At 50.5% G+C, this 17,069-nt stretch overlaps 2 protein-coding genes across 2 annotated transcripts; one reads left to right on the top strand and one right to left on the bottom strand.

Moving 5' to 3' along the window:
- Positions 1-786: 786 nt before the first annotated feature.
- Positions 787-10,966, bottom strand: TGME49_273500 (O-linked N-acetylglucosamine transferase; the record flags this gene model as incomplete). Its single annotated transcript, XM_002365910.1, has 14 exons — positions 787-939; positions 1,738-1,947; positions 2,368-2,550; positions 2,909-3,328; positions 3,505-3,880; positions 4,740-4,915; positions 5,496-5,725; positions 6,180-6,249; positions 6,956-7,084; positions 7,468-7,661; positions 8,023-8,097; positions 8,896-8,941; positions 9,896-10,002; positions 10,399-10,966. The coding sequence occupies 14 exons, from the start codon at positions 10,964-10,966 to the stop codon at positions 787-789; spliced, it is 2,937 nt and encodes a 978-aa protein (XP_002365951.1).
- Positions 10,967-14,037: 3,071 nt separating this feature from the next.
- On the top strand, positions 14,038-16,906 carry TGME49_273510 (hypothetical protein; the record flags this gene model as incomplete). Its single annotated transcript, XM_002365911.1, has 2 exons — positions 14,038-16,178; positions 16,740-16,906. The coding sequence occupies exons 1-2, from the start codon at positions 14,135-14,137 to the stop codon at positions 16,904-16,906; spliced, it is 2,211 nt and encodes a 736-aa protein (XP_002365952.1). The 5' UTR covers positions 14,038-14,134.
- Positions 16,907-17,069: the final 163 nt, after the last annotated feature.

The following is a 17,069-nucleotide window of genomic DNA, read 5'->3' as shown; positions in this document are numbered from 1 at the left end:
ACCTGGTTCGTGTTTTTGCAGACACGTTGTGAGGGGGGGGGGGGTGGAAGGAAAAGGCACCCCACTAGAGTCGCGCGCGCATCTCCCGCAGAGGTTTCTATCCTCAGAACAGCGGAATGGCGGACGAATCTGTCCCTGCACAAATGGCAGTGGACGCGGCCCTTTGCAAGGAACTCTAAAATGATGGTGAAAGAACTCGAGAGCGACTTCTCACGGAGCAGCTGTGACTCAACTGAGCACGCCAATACGAGAGCCACTGTTGATGCCAAAAGCCTAAGGCAAGCGTCCATGGCAAAAGGAGGTCAAAACACCGAGACGCTCAGGCTCTCATCCCTCTGATATCTCTTTCTCGTGTCTCTTCCCTTGCTTTCCGTTCTTGTTCTATAAGGTGATGAACGGCCAGTTATCTACCTGCGGCGTTTCTTCCCACTTGTGGCTTTCTGTCGCCTCTTTTTCCTTTTCGCGCGGGGCTGTACGTGAGTACATGAGCGTCGGCACGAATCTCAGTCGCTCTGCGCCGTCTCTGCAGACTGCATGTGCCCGTAGCTCTCTCCTAATTTCGAGAGCAATCCTATGCCAAGAGTGGAGATGCTGCTCTCCGTGAATTTCCGTTACTGAAACGAGGGCATTCTCGCCGCGCGCGGTGCGCTGCACCCCTCCCATTGTGTTCACTCTTCCTGCTGCCTTTACAGACACCGCGTGTTCATCTCTGCTGCGCCTGTCGACCTCCGCAAAAGAATAAGCCAGACTCTTGATCGCCTCTGCAGCGCTCTGGCTGGAAAAAAGCTACTTTTGCCGGTGTTTGCGAGCTAGCAGCTGCCGATACAGCTCCTCTAAGTCGCGAGTGAACTGCTTCGCATGCGGCTCAGACGCCTTCTCGAGAACTGATTCGCGGATGCTCTGCCGATAGCGCTTTAGGCGCTCGACATCCCCTGCGAGCTGAGGAGCGAAACAGACCACAACCCGAAGCGAAACGGGGAAACAGAAAGTAGAAATAAAAAAACGCAACCTCTCGACCGAAAAAAACCGGAACACAGGGATGAAGGAAACCAGGCACGATTTAAACGGGCGCGTGTGGATCGACACCTCTGGCTCGTGTGGCAAACGCTGACAGGTCCCGCGTTGCATCGGAGTGTAAACAACAGCGTCGAATGAAGGAAAACACAACCCAAAATGCCTCAAGCACTTGGAGTTGACGAATGAGCACATACACAAAACGAACACACGGCATGCAAGTGTTTCTCTCACCACTACTTAATCAATACCACGCTGCTGCTGATCTCAGTCGACATAGGGTCGTAGGCTGTGAGTTAGTTGTCGTGAATCTCTACGACTCTTTTCTTTGAGTAAGGTAACGCATACACACATCGAAATGGGAGACGATCTATGTGCATGCAAAAAAGAGGCACATGCACGAATATGTCTTCCCTCATGAGCCACTGTGCATGTCGTCCTTCATATTAAGACTTCCATATGTCCATTGATATCGACTGTGATAGACAGATAGGAATAGATAGATACAGAAAACATAGACACAAGGAGACAGATATTGAACGGCTTACACAGATAGATACACATAGATTCATACGACACTCTTTTGATTTCCATGGACGCAGCTACACATTAGACTATCTTCGCGCCCACGGTCTATACACATCGACCAAAGACAGACGGAAACAAATATGTATACATATATATATATATATATATATATATGTATAGGTTGAAATGACGTACCTCGACAGCTACACGAACATATTGTTCGGGATCGTCTGCGATAAGTTCGGGCAGTCCGTAGTTAACCAGCAGAGTTGCTCCTACATTGTGTGCGTGGATGTTTGGGCGACGAAGAGAGACGACAGGGACGCCCATGACAAGTGCCTCACAGGTGGTTGTTGTTCCGGCGTAAGGGAAGGAATCGAGGGCGATGTCAACTAGCGAATAGACCTGAGAGAGGAATGGCGAGAAAAAGAAAACCGAAACAGATCAGTGAACAAATGAACGGAGAAGCGCTGAACACTCTTCTGCTGCGAGGGAAGACCCATGTCACGAGAGGAAGAGGAAGGTGCAGAGCTCGAAGAGAAAACGATAAGCGTTGAGTGCGCGAAGGCCCGCGTTTTCAACAGATGAAAATGCGACGCAGCGGCGACGCAGCGGCGACACAGACGGAAACGGGAGGAGCCATCCATGACGAGAACGCAAATGAAGACCAAGTTCGCACGACAAGCAGGGCGAAGCTTTCGGAGAATGGGAAATGCATAGGGGGGTAGAGAGAAGGTAAAGTAGAGATGAGAAAAATAGAGACGAAGAAAAAGTAGAGCGAACTTGAACGACAACAAGTAGAGAGTTGCGTTTATCTCGTCTCACCATTAAGTGATCCATGCATGCAGGAATGAGAGCCATGGCGTCGATACGATCGCCCGAGATTCCATGCGCTTCAAATTTCGCCTTGAATTTCCGCTGCATTTCCTTGTTTGCAAACGGCCGGGCTTTGACCAGCAACCGGCTATTCGGGACGGCATTCAAAATCCGACTCCAGATCTCAATCACCTGCACGCATCCACAGAAACACACCACGTACATCCATGCACACATGCACGCATTCATATACACATGCGGACATTCATCCATATATATATATATATATATATATATATATATATGTACATACATATATGCATTCATTTATACATACCCATATCCATATTAACCCATACAAAATACTCACAGATGTATGTTTATAGATGTAGATATGAGAAAGGCGTATATTTCAAGACATGCTGACTGTCTGTTTCCGTGCCCGCGCAACTTGTCGCCTCCAGCGGTGCGTGTGTATCGCCCGACGAAAGACGCGTGGTGGCTTTTTTCTGCGGTGTTGTTCGCGGTTCGCTTCTCCAGCTGCGCTGACCTGATTGCCGAGTTTTGCGAGATTGTTGAACGAGCCGAAGGTGACGACGCCGTGATCGAGAACGGGGGGCGGCTTCGCTGGCACATGCTTCGGGAAGTCCGGAGGCGGCTGGTAGCAGAGGAAGCAGTTGGGCATGCGGACCAGCTCTTCCACATACCTCTCCGTTGTGGTCAGCGGGTCCGCGACGGCGTCAGTGATGCGGAAGTCGATGGTCTTCAAGCCGGTTGTGTTCGGATAGCCAATCCAGCTGATCTGAACCGGCGCAGGTTTGCATGCCATCACGTCGAGGCGGTTGTGCGCTGTGTGCCCTGCGAGTTCCACCAAAATGTCGATTCGGTCTTCTTCTCGGATGATCCGAGCAACCTCCTGCTCGTTCAACCCCACGATAGACCGCCAGCGGTGCGGGAGCGTCTTGAACATCTGACAGACGCGAACAGAAAGACGGCGGAAGCAGAGATCCGGAAGACGAAGCGAGAAGGATGCAGGAGAGGAAGGAGGAAGAAAGAAGGAGACAGTCACACAGAGGAAAAGGGAAGAAGCGACACCAGAGACGAAACGGAGAACGAACAACGGGCTTCGTCTTGTCTCGCACTTACTTGAGTCTTTTCGTCTTCTCGGATGACGTTCGCGTAGACAGTGATGTGGAACTTCGCTTTGTCGTGGTAGACCAAGGGAGCATGGATGAAGTAAGAGACAGAATGAGTAAAGAAATCTGGACCAATGTACCCCACGCGTATGACTCTTGAAGCTGAAGAATCGCCAGGAGAGGCAAGAGACGAAGAAGCTGACGATGAAGATGGACGGGCAGGTGAGCGGACGGCAGACGAAGGCAGGGCAGGTGAGATGGTGACCGGCGGACACAGCCAGGAAGTGTACGGAGACCGAGAAGAAAGGAAATGCAGTCCCCACTTCTCAGAAACGCGACATATCTCGTTTTCAGGCAAATTCTCCAAATAGTTCAACGCCAGTAACCTACAAACAGGAAAAATAAAACAATGCCGGAGAAAATGCCTAGCCCGAATTACGTGGCATGAAAGCCGAAGCGCATGTGCTCACCCAAATACAAACATGTGTACATACAGAAGTGTGCACATACATACACACTTCATACACTATAATATCGATATGATATATATGCATATGTGCACATATCCATATAAATGCATATGTCTATATATACATATATATATATATATATACGAGAGGAGCATATGCTTGTATAGATGCAGACACGCGCACTTTGACCACGGTCTTCATCTTATCTGAGCCTTTGCACTGGAGAGGCGAAAAAAGCATTCCAGGGAGACAGCCCTGCATTTCGTGTTGAGATTATATCTCGAAAACAGTTGTCCTACACCCTGCACCCACCGCGGGAGTGAACTACGGTCATGCCTACACGATATATATATATATATATATATATAGTCCTGTATGTAAACATATATATATATATATATGCATTTGCAAGCCCTTCAAAACCATCACCTAAACAATACAAAGGGACACCAAGTGGACGGCGTGTGTCTACTTGACTGAGCAGTTTAAGCAGAGTCTACGACGGGCCCGAGTCAGCGTAATTGATGATATTGTTTCATTCTGTCGCACGTGGACCCCTCGAAGAGTCGACCAGCAGCGAACTGAACCTCCTTTAGTGGCGTGTTGAGCGAGCAAAGATGGCACAGGAAAGCCGTAAAAATTGGAAACAAAGTGAAGAACATTGAGGAACAACTGAGGCAAGATGAACACGATTGGAACAATGAAACAGATTCGAACACAATGAGGAAAGTGGAGACGAATCGAAAGAAAATGAAACAACCTTGAAAACGCTGACTTGTTGTGGAAGGCGTTTGGTGAGTTGGGATCCAGAAGCAAGCATTTGTCATACGCTTTCACAGAGTCCTCGATATCGCCCTGGTCCCGGTACAGAACTCCCAAGTTGTTGTATGCCTCGGCGTAGTTCGGATTGACTTCAATAGCACGCTTTGCAAAGTGCAGCGCCTCGCCAATCTGCGCGCAAGTCGACAAGCCGAGTCCGACCGCACTGTCTCGTGTCTTCAACGGAAACGAATTTAGATGGAGTCTGTTTAACAACCATCATAAAGAGGGGGAAACGTTCAGCACACCCGCCCGTCCAGGCACAAAACTCCTCACCGGTTCGGACTAGTTTGTACAAGAAACTCAAAGACACAACTTACACGAGCGCATGTAGTTGTGTATACGAAACGGATTCTTAAACGACGTCACAGGGGGCATTTCGTTTGCTGTGCAGACATGGAAACTGCTGTCGCACACGGCAAACAGAAACCGTAAAACCGCTATACAGACAAAGAAGTGGAGAAGCGGTACACGCATTCGTAGACGCTCCGCTGGACACAGAGAAATGCGGCTGAACAGCCATGCGTTCTGAGTCGCTGGTGGATTCCTACACCATGTCTATCGCCAAACAGATACAGAGTGTCCATGTGCAAAAGGCCTACGCTGTTGTCTAGAACAGTTTGAAGCAAGTCTTGGCTCTCTCGAGAATCACTCGAGAAGAGCGTATTTTCTGTCTCTCAACCTTCTGAGTAAAGTGTTGATTTTTCCTCACCTTCCCAGTGCACGTGTAGAGCACGCCAAGGTTATTGAGCGTTTGAGAGAAGTCCGGATTTATTTCCAGAGCTTTGTTGTAGTAAACAGTGGCCTGGTCCGTGTTTTCTCTATCCTTATGGATGACCCCCATGTTGTTGTACGCCTCAGCACATCGAGGATTGAAGGCCACTGCCAACTGATAGTTCACCAGCGCCTTGTCGAATTTGTGCAAGTCGGCGTACGCGACGCCTGAGCGAGAACAGAAATAAACCGTGCTCGGGAGGGAGATGAAGACAGGGCTGAAGTTCCAAAAACGAGTAACGTAAAGGAGATTCACGGCAGAGATGAAGAAAAAACTGGAATTTTGAGAAACAGAAAAAAGAATAGTAAAAGCGAGAGCGTCGAGTCAGGGGAGACACATGGAGAAAAACAAGCGAGTTGAAGGAAGGGATCGAAGGCTGTAAGCATCCCAGACAGCGGCTGCAATAGATTAGGGCAGGACGGTGAAGAGCTTGTGACAACAAGGGAAGTTCTCGTCTCGGAGAGAAGTCAACAAGGAGGGGCAAAAAATGAAAGGCTTTGAAGAAGAGACAGCAGGTGAAAGAAAGGAAGAGCGACAAGGAGAAAGAGAAGACGCTTTTTGGCAGTAAAACCCAAGCGACACGAGAAACACACGAGTCCGTAAACACTACGGTCAGCTCACCCAGATTGTAGTACGCATCCGAATAATACGGATTGTAAATTAAGGCCTTTTTGTAGAGCGAAATTGCCTTCTGTGAGTGGACAGGGGGAAGAACGACAGCAAGAACAAGGAGAGCCAAAGGCATGAAGTTTCGACCTGAACTCTCACATGTAGCTAGTTCCGCAAAGCCGAAACACTCAAAATATCATAACAGAACAGAGATCTGTGTCCAGTTGAGAAAATACGCGTTCTCCATTGACCCCCCAATAGCGGCCAGACGCGCAGTACCTGAACGTGGACTGAAGACGAACATGTACTTTATCTCCGCGCTGGTCTACAGATACATGTATCTAATCACACATGTATAGATAGCGGTATGCTTGCATCCATATGCATATACAAATAATATATATATATATATATATACGTAGAACAGGTCAGTACAAATGCACCTAGACACATGGGTCGATCTAACTGATTCACCGGTCGAAAGACGCAAAGAAAGAGAAACGAACAGAAAGTGTAGGGAACGAGAACGATTAATGCGGTTGCCTAGAGTCGCTCAAGTCGGCCAACACATAAATCGTATTTAGTCTCTATTCCGTCGTTTTCAGATTGTGTAACATTGTAGAGTTGGTGAAGCCTGTTTATAGTGTAGGAGCATCTACACGATAATCACATCTTGGACTGCGACCTCTAAGAGATATCCCGAAACAAAACAGTGTGCCCTCCTTTTAAGCATCGACAAAGCCTGGATGGGCGACCCATAAAGGAAACCAGTGAAGGCGGAACAGTACCTTCGCGCCTTCAGAAGCTTTCTGCTGAGTTCCAAGGTCGGTGAGAGCAACAGCCATGTTGCTCAGACTCATCTGGTAGTTTGCATTGCATGCAAGGGCCTTCTCATAGAACGAAATAGCGTCTTCCAGCTGCACCAATAAGGGGAAGAAGGGTACTTCTCGTCGGCGGGCGATGCAACAAGCGACTGGTCTTTGAAAGAAGACAGAAGTTTGGAAGCCTCCACGCATCCCCAACGCATTTCAGTCTCTGAGCATGCATCCAGTAGACGGGGAGCACCGAGAGCAAAAGATCTCGACCAGTTCAGTGTCAGGTTCGGACCCGTGCGCGGTCTCAGTGAACGTCTGTGGCCGGCTTATATTTGGATACACGAGCATTCGTAGCCACGCTCGATGTCCCCCCGCTGCTCTGCTGCCTCCCCTGTGACGACTGCAGTTCTTCGGTTGTTTTGGTCGGCTCGAGTCCTGCTCCCAAACTCACGCGCCCTCCCCCCCAAAACAACTCTGCCTCCTACCTTGCCTAGGTTCTTACACACAGCGCCCATGTTGTTGTAAGCCTCGACGTAGCTGGGATTGAGGCGCGTGGCTTCTCTGTACATCTGGAGAGCGGTGTGGGGGTCATCTGTTTCTGCGTGGATAACGCCAAGGTTGTAGTAGCAAGGCGCGTAGGTCGGGTCTGCGGTCAGTGCCTCTGTGTAGCAAACGAGCGCTGCATGCATTGAAGCGCAGCAGAGGCGAACGGCTTCACCAGAAGTGCAGCAAATGGATTTCGGAAAGTGAAGAGGTGGATTGAGTGGCTGGTTGCATCTAACGGGGAAGCAGACGAGACTTTTTCCTCGACAAGGCTTGCGGTCGCGATCGGTTCGCGAGAGGCGCGAGAGAAGTCAGAGCCCAGCAAGAGCTCGAATCTGAGACTTTGGAATCCCAGAGTGATGAGACATGACGGAAGAACGAACAAAGGAAACCTATCAAGCTACAGAAAGCAGTGCCAAGCCGACGAACAAGGCCAGACAGAATCTGTGTTGCTGTGTTGCATTCGGTCCTTGAAAAACCAGCGCTTCCCTTCCTACCTGCCTGCAGCTTCTTCTCCTGCTTCAGCTTCGTGCCCAAGTCGGTGAGGGCAACTGCCAAGTTTGTGCGGCATGCTGCAGACAAAGTGGTGATAAAACGTTGGTATGACAAACTTTTTGGTGACGGTCTGCATCAACTGGAGAGTCGCAAATCGAGAGATGCGAAACAGAGCTATTTCTAACTCCTTTTCCTCTATCTTCAGAGCCAAGTTTCACATTGTACACGAAGTACATCATTCAACGTCAACCCCTTTCAACACGGAGAGCCAATTGTCGATGCTTTCAAGAAGGTCGAGAATATCTCACATGACATCCCTCGCATCTGCTAAGAGCCGTAGAGCAAGAAAAGCCGAGGGATGAGGGACGCTGCGAAAACGCAGGACAGTCAGTGGGGAAGAAATAGCGTGGTTAACCTCTCCTCTTCCTTACACACCCCGGGCATGCAGCACGAACCAGATAACAGCTGAAGCTAGACTCCATTTTACACATGATAATATGGGCTAGGCGCGGATAGGAGCTCTGATAGGACGCCACGGAAAAGCGAAAAAGCACCTGCGTTTTTCGATGCCCTTTCGAAGTGTCGAGCAGCGCCACTGGCGACCACGAAAACGCCGAACAAGTATCAGAAGTTTGACAGAAAACACAGTGACGAACGCCTTTTTGTGCGTCGTCGCTATCAACGTTTGTCGCTGTGTGAGTCTTAACGAGACTGTTCTCCCGCATACGGAGCGCCTGACGTCCACTGATGCCATGACGGTCGATCCTTTGACAATCCGACAGGTAACACTCTCTTTACGAGGGCAGCTCAGAGGCTCTAACTGTGAGTGAAACATGCAGCTTCCGCGTCTGCTTTTCCCCCTCCTTTCCTCGTACTTGGTTGGTGAGGATTCGCCACCAGAGAGGCCCGGTAGTGCTCGACCTGCATGAAAAGCAAAGAGGCACATGCGATAGGGGAACGTTCTTCCTGTGTGTACGCCTTCAGGAGTTCTTTTTCCTGGACTTCGGCAGTCGGTGAAACACCTATGATAGAGGACCTGAACGCCTATGGATTTCGTTCCCTAGGGAAGATGCGAGAAGGGCAAAAGCCAGAGAAAAAGAACGTGGAGGTGAGAGAGAAACGGTTTGAGCTGACCAGGAACAGAGAACACGGAAAAAGGAACTTGCAGACACAAGAGGACAAGTGAAAAAGCACGTTGCAGAAAGCGGCGAAAGAGGGCGGCGAACAAATACGTCAGAATAATCAGTTGAAACAGTCGTTCAGCCACTGATCTTCACCAGATGTTTCTTGCTTTGGCATTTTGCCGCCTGTATTAGTGCAGCGCATCTATGACCCTCTCACTGCAGAGTTGCTCGCAAGCGACCAAACCGTGTTGGCACTATTTGCATGTGCTAAGCTTTTCAACGTGATGCCAGAGGGGATTCCAAAAAAAGACGGATTCTCGTTGTTGCAGCAGTGCAGATCGAGGCCGCAGCAGGCGGAGAACGACGAGGTGAAAAGATTCAGATGCACAGAAATGAATGTGAAGACACTCCACACCTCAGCAAAGACTTGCAAACGCGATCCAGAAGGCTTTTGGGAAAAGCGATGGAAAAGGCTGAGTCTGCAGCTTTCCCGAGTCAACGAAAGCAACCATACACAGCGACCGGCCAGGAAGCGGAAGAAGGGAGAGTAAGCTACAGAAACGCGTAAGTTACAGAAACTAGGGTGGAGAGAGTGAATGTCGGAGAAGTATCATCACAAAATAGAAAACGCTGACAGAAGAAAGAGACTCGGACACGAAAGACCGTTCAGAAGAGCGCAGTTCGACTGCGAATCTCAGACCGTTCTCTAGCAAGGAACGGGGACAAACGTCGGATGTTCAGGTCCTCTTACAGCTTGTAGAAGTTCGCCTCTCTCCTTCAATGCAACTCCAATGTTGTTTAGAGCATTTGTATTCCGTGGATCAAGTCGAAGCGCCTCTCGGCAGCAATCAAGTGCCTCTGCATCCGTAGAAGAATAACAGTTTTAAAGTTGTCACAGTTGGCGCAAGAACGTGTGCATGCCCCTCCTGCCTGAGAGTGAATACTCGACAAGAAAAGCAAGGACGCCGGCGCGGCACGAAAAGTGCTCTTCAACGGAAAGGATTGCTTCTCCGGGAAGCTGGCGGCGACGAGACGTTAATAACCGAGTCCGAACTTAGGTGCACAAATAGACTCAATGAATCCTTGCGCTGCTGTACCTCCGTGAGTCCTCTCTGCTAAAGCTGAGGAGTCCTCTCTGCCTGTCTTGAGGAAGCCAACGGTTGTGTAGCTACGCACGACTGGTGGCAATATTGCCGGTTCTAAATAGACTTCCACACATGTCGAAACGTCTGGGAAGAAAGTATTTCGACTGACCCTGGAGTCTTCCAAGAGCTCGAAGAGTGACGCCTTTGCAGTTCCACAAGTCGGCATCTTCGGCGTAAACTTCCAGGCCAGCGTTGCAGAGGAGAAGGGCATCATGAGGGCGGTTGCCCGAGTTGAAGAACGCCGCTTTCTTTAGGATCTCCGCAGCAGACGGAAAGGTCCCAGAAGACGTGAGGAAATGACGAGCAAAGGACTTTTCTGGGAGCGACGCACACACGTCGCTGACTGCACGGTGGTTGCATGCAGCCGGCCTGCCGTCGCAGCAGTTCCGCTGAGGCGAGGGCCTCGCGCCTCCGTCACAGGCTTCCCTGGCGAGCGGCGGCGAAGGCAGGTGTCGCAGGGCGTTGGCTGCAGGGATCGGAAGAGGACGAGAAGAAGTTTCCGAGGGCGCCTGCGCAAAGATGTTGTCCTGCAGTGCAGAGTCCAAGTCGGTTGCCGGTGTGGTAGCAGAAGACGAAGAGGAATTGCCAAGTTGATCCGAGGGAGGGCAGGAACGGCCGCGACTGTGAGGAGGAGACTCCGGCGTGAGGCACGGCCGGGAAGGATCAGGTCCGTTCATCGCGAAAAGCAGACAAAACGTTTTCAAACGTGTATGGTGGGGTAGAGAGTAGATGGGGGGGAGTAGAGGGGATACTATGGGGGATAGTAGAATAGAGAGTACAGGGGATGGTAGAGTTGATAGTAGAATAGAGAGGAGACTGGATACGGGAGGAGAAGGAAAACAGGGAGAAAGGGAAGAGATGGTTTTTTGACGGCACTGGGACGAGGGCGTTTTGCGTTTTGTTTTGCAGTGTCTCGCATCCCACCCAAGTCTACTGCAGTGGGGGGTTTCCGCCTCTGTGATCTAACTTTTTTCGAGTTCCTGTCCCTCGAGTCGCTGCACACTTGAGAAATGAAAGTGTAAGACCTTGGAGCCACGGTGAGAAGCTCCCGGTCCCGCGGTGACGACAAGGTGCCTGGTGCAAATAAACAGGCATACCAGTTGTCAGGAATCGGTGTGGCTTCAGACGAGGAGCGGCTCCACCAAGAATGGCCAGTCCTGAGAGAGACTTCATGTCAACAAAGGGGCAACAACGCTGAGCTTGTCGGGTGCAAGGCAATTTCTAGCGGGCGAGGTTCTTGGTCGCGCACAGCGGTAAGTTGCAGTGAAGAGGGCGAGGCAGTGCCGAATCGAGAAACTTGAGGCACAACCAGGGTTGCTTCAAGCGGAGAACAAAGCCGGAAAAGGAGGGGGGAAGAGCCTCGAAGCACGACAGCAGCGGGCTGTTTGATGCGGCAACGCTGTTCTGCCAGTTACGTGTAGTGTCTTCTGTGTGTGCCATTCGAAAGGAACAGGTGGCTCTACTTTCATACGGTGCAGGGAAAATGCAACTTCCAAAGAGACAAGAACGAGCTGGGAGAAAAACCCTGCTGCTGGTAAAGCGAGCCTTTTGACCGTCCGCGCAACAACCTAACCGGCACAGGCGGGTGCACACTGCCGTTTCCTTTTGTTAAACAGCAACGTACGGAGTTCCCGCAAACACTCGCGTGAAAGGAACGGCGCCGGAGTGTATGCGGCATTAAGTGCAACGCCCATAAACGAATCTGCCAGCACGACGTTCAGGCGGGAAGACAGGGACACATGCCACTCGTGAAAACGGGAACTGGAGACAGTCACAGTCACGTGCGGGCGAACAGTCGGGGGGGGGGAGGGGGGAAAGAGGGCGCCTGGGAAATGCTGTGGAGCATCTGAGTCGAGCATGTCTGATTTCGGACCAAAGTCAGAAGAAACAAAAACAATGAGATTGCGAACCGTCAAAAATCTGCGGTAGAGTTAGAGTCACCAAAAACGGAAAGGCGGCATGGATGCACGGTTGGAGTAGTGAGTAGGTAACTGTTAGGGAACCTTAACATAACGAGGGCTGTGCCGTTTCATCACGGAAAGAAACACAATCGGACAAGTCGATAACCGTCAACCGGCAGAAAACGATCGAACTGATACGTACCGTGATCCAAACTGCACCGGTTCACCGCGAATGTGGTTTTCCGGTCCACGGTGGTTCATCAAGTTACGCCTTGGGAGAGTTATCATGCTGCAGAACAAGTAAGTGAACTGCACTACGTCACGGGATGTAGTCACTCGACAGTGGAGGCAACGAAGGAACAACACATCTGATGCAATTTACGCTGGCAAAGAATGTGCCGTAGAGCGATCGTCAAACTCGTACACCCGTGCTGTGACATGACGGTTGTTCGCTTCATTCTTCAGCAAGAAGCGACCCCAGTCAGCAGGGCAACCCTGCGCAATGAAAACATAACTTGTTTGTGGCAGTAAGGCCTGATCCAAGGCAGCAAGTGGGCTGATATTGTAGGCGGTTGTGCTGTGACCACAGTGCTCAATGCACTTAACATGAGGGTCGTGCAAAGCGCGAGAGAAAGCGGATCAGGTTGATAAGCTCCAGAAGAGTTGTTAGTCTGCACAGTGCTGGATGAACGGCAAGTGGGCAGCTTGAGACCACGGAAGTGGCAGCAGCGAAGTCTCGAGTTCTTTCACAGCGCCTTATACCATTTAGACCGGATTGTGGCGACTGGTCAGTACCGCATCATCCGTTCCTTGATGTAGACGCTGCGAAACTTCAGCCCAGCGTTACTTGGTGGCATCAGGCAGACAAAATCTTGAGCAGCGGATAGCTACATATCTGTCGATTGACAGACAAAAAATCGCATCAGCTTGTTGGGAAAATGGCGCCCGCATCACCAATATATATTGGTGCAAAGCAGTTACCATATCATTTAGACAAACCCCGCACTCCGGAACATAGGCACCATATCTGTTTCCATTTTTACGGATGCTCACAAGTATTCTCATGGTGAGCCTGTCATCGGGAAAGACGGGAAAACAGAAAAGCTGTTGCCACCAGCGGTCTCTTATCCGTGAGTGCTGACCACTCTGAAAGGGCCTAAAGCTTGTGTGTGGTATAAAGGCAGCAAGACGGCCTCGAGTCTTCCCTAGTTCGACTCATCGACCAAGCCGACCGGCATAGTTCACCAGTTGGCAGTGGCTAAAAATTAGATCGTCTTCTGTCACTTTTGGGCTGGTATTGTTTTCACAGAGCCGCACTCTGTGGACAAGCCACCGGCTAGACTCAAACAGGAGTATATCACCTTAACGGATGCGCAGAATTCAGCACGTCCAAGGCTCTTATGTATTCCATTGTTGCGAAGATCAACAAGTCATTGTAGCCAGCCTTATTTACACTTGAATCTGCTAACACCTTTGGCAGTTCTGATCCACACATATCACCAAAGGCGATTGTGATCAATGGTAAGCGCGTTTCAACATCAAGGGGAACCACGTGACCTCTCCTGGTTGGCTGAGCTCGAAGGCCTGGTGTGTTAAGACGAAGGTCCGTCGCCATGAAAAGTCATGTTCAGTTTCTTCGTTTTGCGTGGGAAATTCTCATCCAGAAAGCGGCGCAGATTCCTTGTCTTCGTTCAAAAGGCCGTCAGGTCCGTTCAGCCAACCACCGTTATTCTGTCTCGAACCCCAATGTCCTGCCGACGCGGGAGCCCACGGGGCTTAACTTCGCATTTGTTGTTTCGAGCGTACGCGACCACGCCTGTCTACACTCCCCGCTAGTTGACTACGCTGATACAGTGTTCTTTTCTGTTCGGCCACGAACTTGTTTGTTGACATGTTTTTGAGGCAGTCACGCCCAACGGTGATAACTGATTCGCTTTCGTACCGATGATTCGTGAGTTTTCGTCTGGTGGTCAGCATCACGATCCACGTTTCAGTGACAGTTCGTCGGCGTTTTTCTCAATGGGCGGAAACGAAGACTTGAGTGAGGGATCGGCCTTCCTGCTCGAAAAAACAGCAGGAAATGAAGGGCCGAAAACCCTTGACAAGGAGTCACAGGCCGATGGAACCGATCGTCCAGATGCACACGAAGGCCTGTCTCACTCGCATGAGAACAAGACACCAAATCACGCTGATGACGAACGTAAACAGGCAGAGGCTCAAATGGAGGCCACAGTTCACGCGAAGCAGCATGTCACAGAACACGAAGACATCTCGGATGCGAAAACCCCGGCAACCGACACACTGAGAGAAATTTCAGCAGCTTCGGAAATCCTTACGCAGCCCGATACCCACCGAAGCAACAATGGAAGCTGTCCCATGGCGGAACCCGAAGAACAAAAACGAAACACAGTGACAGCCGAGGAAATTCCGAATGATCAGAACGTCACTGGGATACAGAAAAGACGCCCTGCAAAAGCTGCATTGAGGCACCTGTCACGAACAATATCTCGAACCTCGTCTTCAGTCCGAGGCATTCGCAGAAGCATAGGAAAGAAGAGCGAACAAGTGAACAAATTATGGAATTTCGTGCTCAGTCAGGCAATGGGCATTTCTTCGCTCTGCGGTCTTCTCTCAGTACTGTTCCTGTCGCTTGCGGTTATTTCGTGTTCATGGAGATCCCACGAATTCCAGTTCGAAGATCGCAATGGCAACAACACAATCTCCGTGTTCTGCAGCCTTGACAGCGTTCGCCGCATTCACCAGCTGAAACGGTTCAACGAAACGGGAACACTGTACCTGCTAGATAAGCCAAGGAAGTATGCGGATCTCATCGACAGCCCGTATTGCTTGGAAGACCCAGACGGTGCTCAAAACAGCACGCACTCTCTTCCTCTATCTCCTTCGAAGGAAACTGATGACTATCCACCAGAACAGATTGTGGAGAATCAAACTATAGGTTCTGAACCCTCTTCTCGTCGACTGGCTGTCGGTGCAGACCAAGATGCTCGTGAAGCTGCTAAGCTTATGGAAGGCGTCGAAGAATATGCCGATTTGGACGATGGCCACAAGTATCCCCAGCGACAGGATGGAGACTCCGTTTTGCCTGCTGGGAACAGCATTTCGAGCAACGCCACATTCCCTGTGAAAGACGCTGACAGCGATAGTGTTGATCTTGAAAGAGTGTCACCCAGGATGGACTCTCTCAAAACTAAAAAGGAAAGCGAGGGACTCTTTCTGAGCGACTGGGCTCTAGCACCATTTCAGGTCATTTTTGGACGAGATCCTGCTGCCTCAGGGAACATGACAGACGACATGGCTCGCGTTCGTCGAACCCTTTTGGGTCCGGCAGTGTATGAGCTCAACTGTCGCTATTTACCGGAGCTGAAGAAGGCCGGTGAAGCATTTTGGTCGTTGGTCATCCCTGCCTTCGTCTTCGCAGCCATTGGCCTCTTGTGCAGTTGGTTATGCACCACCTGGGGTCGAATGCTGACAGGCGGCTTGATTCACCCATCATTCACATTGAAAATGCTCGGAACGCTTTCTTGGATTGTATCGCTTGTTTTATTGGTTGCTGGTCTGGGAGCTTGGGGAACCACTTCCGATGTTGCCGCTTGTGTTAGCGCCGCTGGAGGTTCAACAGTCTGCAAACTCGGCATTTCTAGTGGTATCGCGGTGATTGCGTTGGCGCTGAACTTGCTGGCAACCATTTGGTTTTGTGTCCATTTCACCGACCGTCACATCACGGATTTAAAGCTTGAGGCGTCACAAGAGACTGGTGAATCATCTGCCTACGAGAGAGAGCTCGCCTCACGTCAAGGTGCTGAACGTGATCTGGAAGCCGGCAAACGCGCCGAGCACCGCCACGCCTCTGAAGACCGCCACATTCCGAAAATCGTTGTTGGCAACGCAGAAGAGTTGGAGGCATTCAGTTCTGACGCCAGCAACAACGGTCACCAACGACAAGGATCCGGCAACCATCTACGGAACCGTAAGTAAATGTGGAAATACGCTTTTCAAGAACGAAACAAAACAGTCAGCGGCGATGCCAGGAATTCGTTGTCAGTCTTTGCTCCCGTTACTTAAGCCTTTCAAGGGCGGGGAAATAGTTCATCAACAGTCCGAGGCTAACGCGAGGTCGTCTCAACGGTCCGGAGCCGCTTGTGAAACGATAGCCCGTGTCCATGTTTCGACAGAGGCCTGGATTCGAGCTAATGTCTCACGTTCTAGGCACACTACGTCCACGGCAACGTTCGAGCTATTTAGGAAGTGCTTTTGTGCCATTTGTCGACTTTATATTAGAGGTCGCGTGAGTAAAGCCTGTCAGACCATGGATGCGTTGTGATGTTTAATCAGGTGGCGTGAGCGTATAGATCCCGCAGAAGAGAACGGCCGTCACCAGTACCAGTACAAGAAAAGCTTCTTTCTCCATGGGATGCCCGGTGGATGCCAGGCAGCCTCTGCCCACTGATAACGCAAGCAAGACATGGAGCGGTAAATGCTTCTGTCAGATCAGTTAATCCCGTGCTTCTGTGAGTTGCTCTCTTTTCAGTTGTCCGCCAGATTACTCAGTTAGCGAGTACCTTATTGCTGAAGCTCGTACCTCCCGTCATCATTGCCTTCACACCCGCAAGTCTTCAGCCCGCCGCGCCGCAGGCAGCTGCAATCATCGCGTCAACGATTTCAGAAGCAGTCTTGGACTTGTCCGAGAGAATCTAGTGTCGGACGTTTGCACAAGCGGGTATCCGTTCTCTCGGAGGCTCGAATATATATGGCTTCATTTACTGGAATTGTGCCTATAAGAAAATCGTTTTTATTTTCATGTGTGTGCTACCTTCGTGGCAAGGACATAAGCAGGGAGGCCAAATGACACCGTCCTTGC

Source organism: Toxoplasma gondii, chromosome VIII (genome assembly GCF_000006565.2).
Source record: "Toxoplasma gondii ME49 chromosome VIII, whole genome shotgun sequence".
Lineage (NCBI taxonomy): Eukaryota > Apicomplexa > Conoidasida > Eucoccidiorida > Sarcocystidae > Toxoplasma > Toxoplasma gondii.
This window is presented reverse-complemented; position numbering and strand designations above follow the sequence as displayed.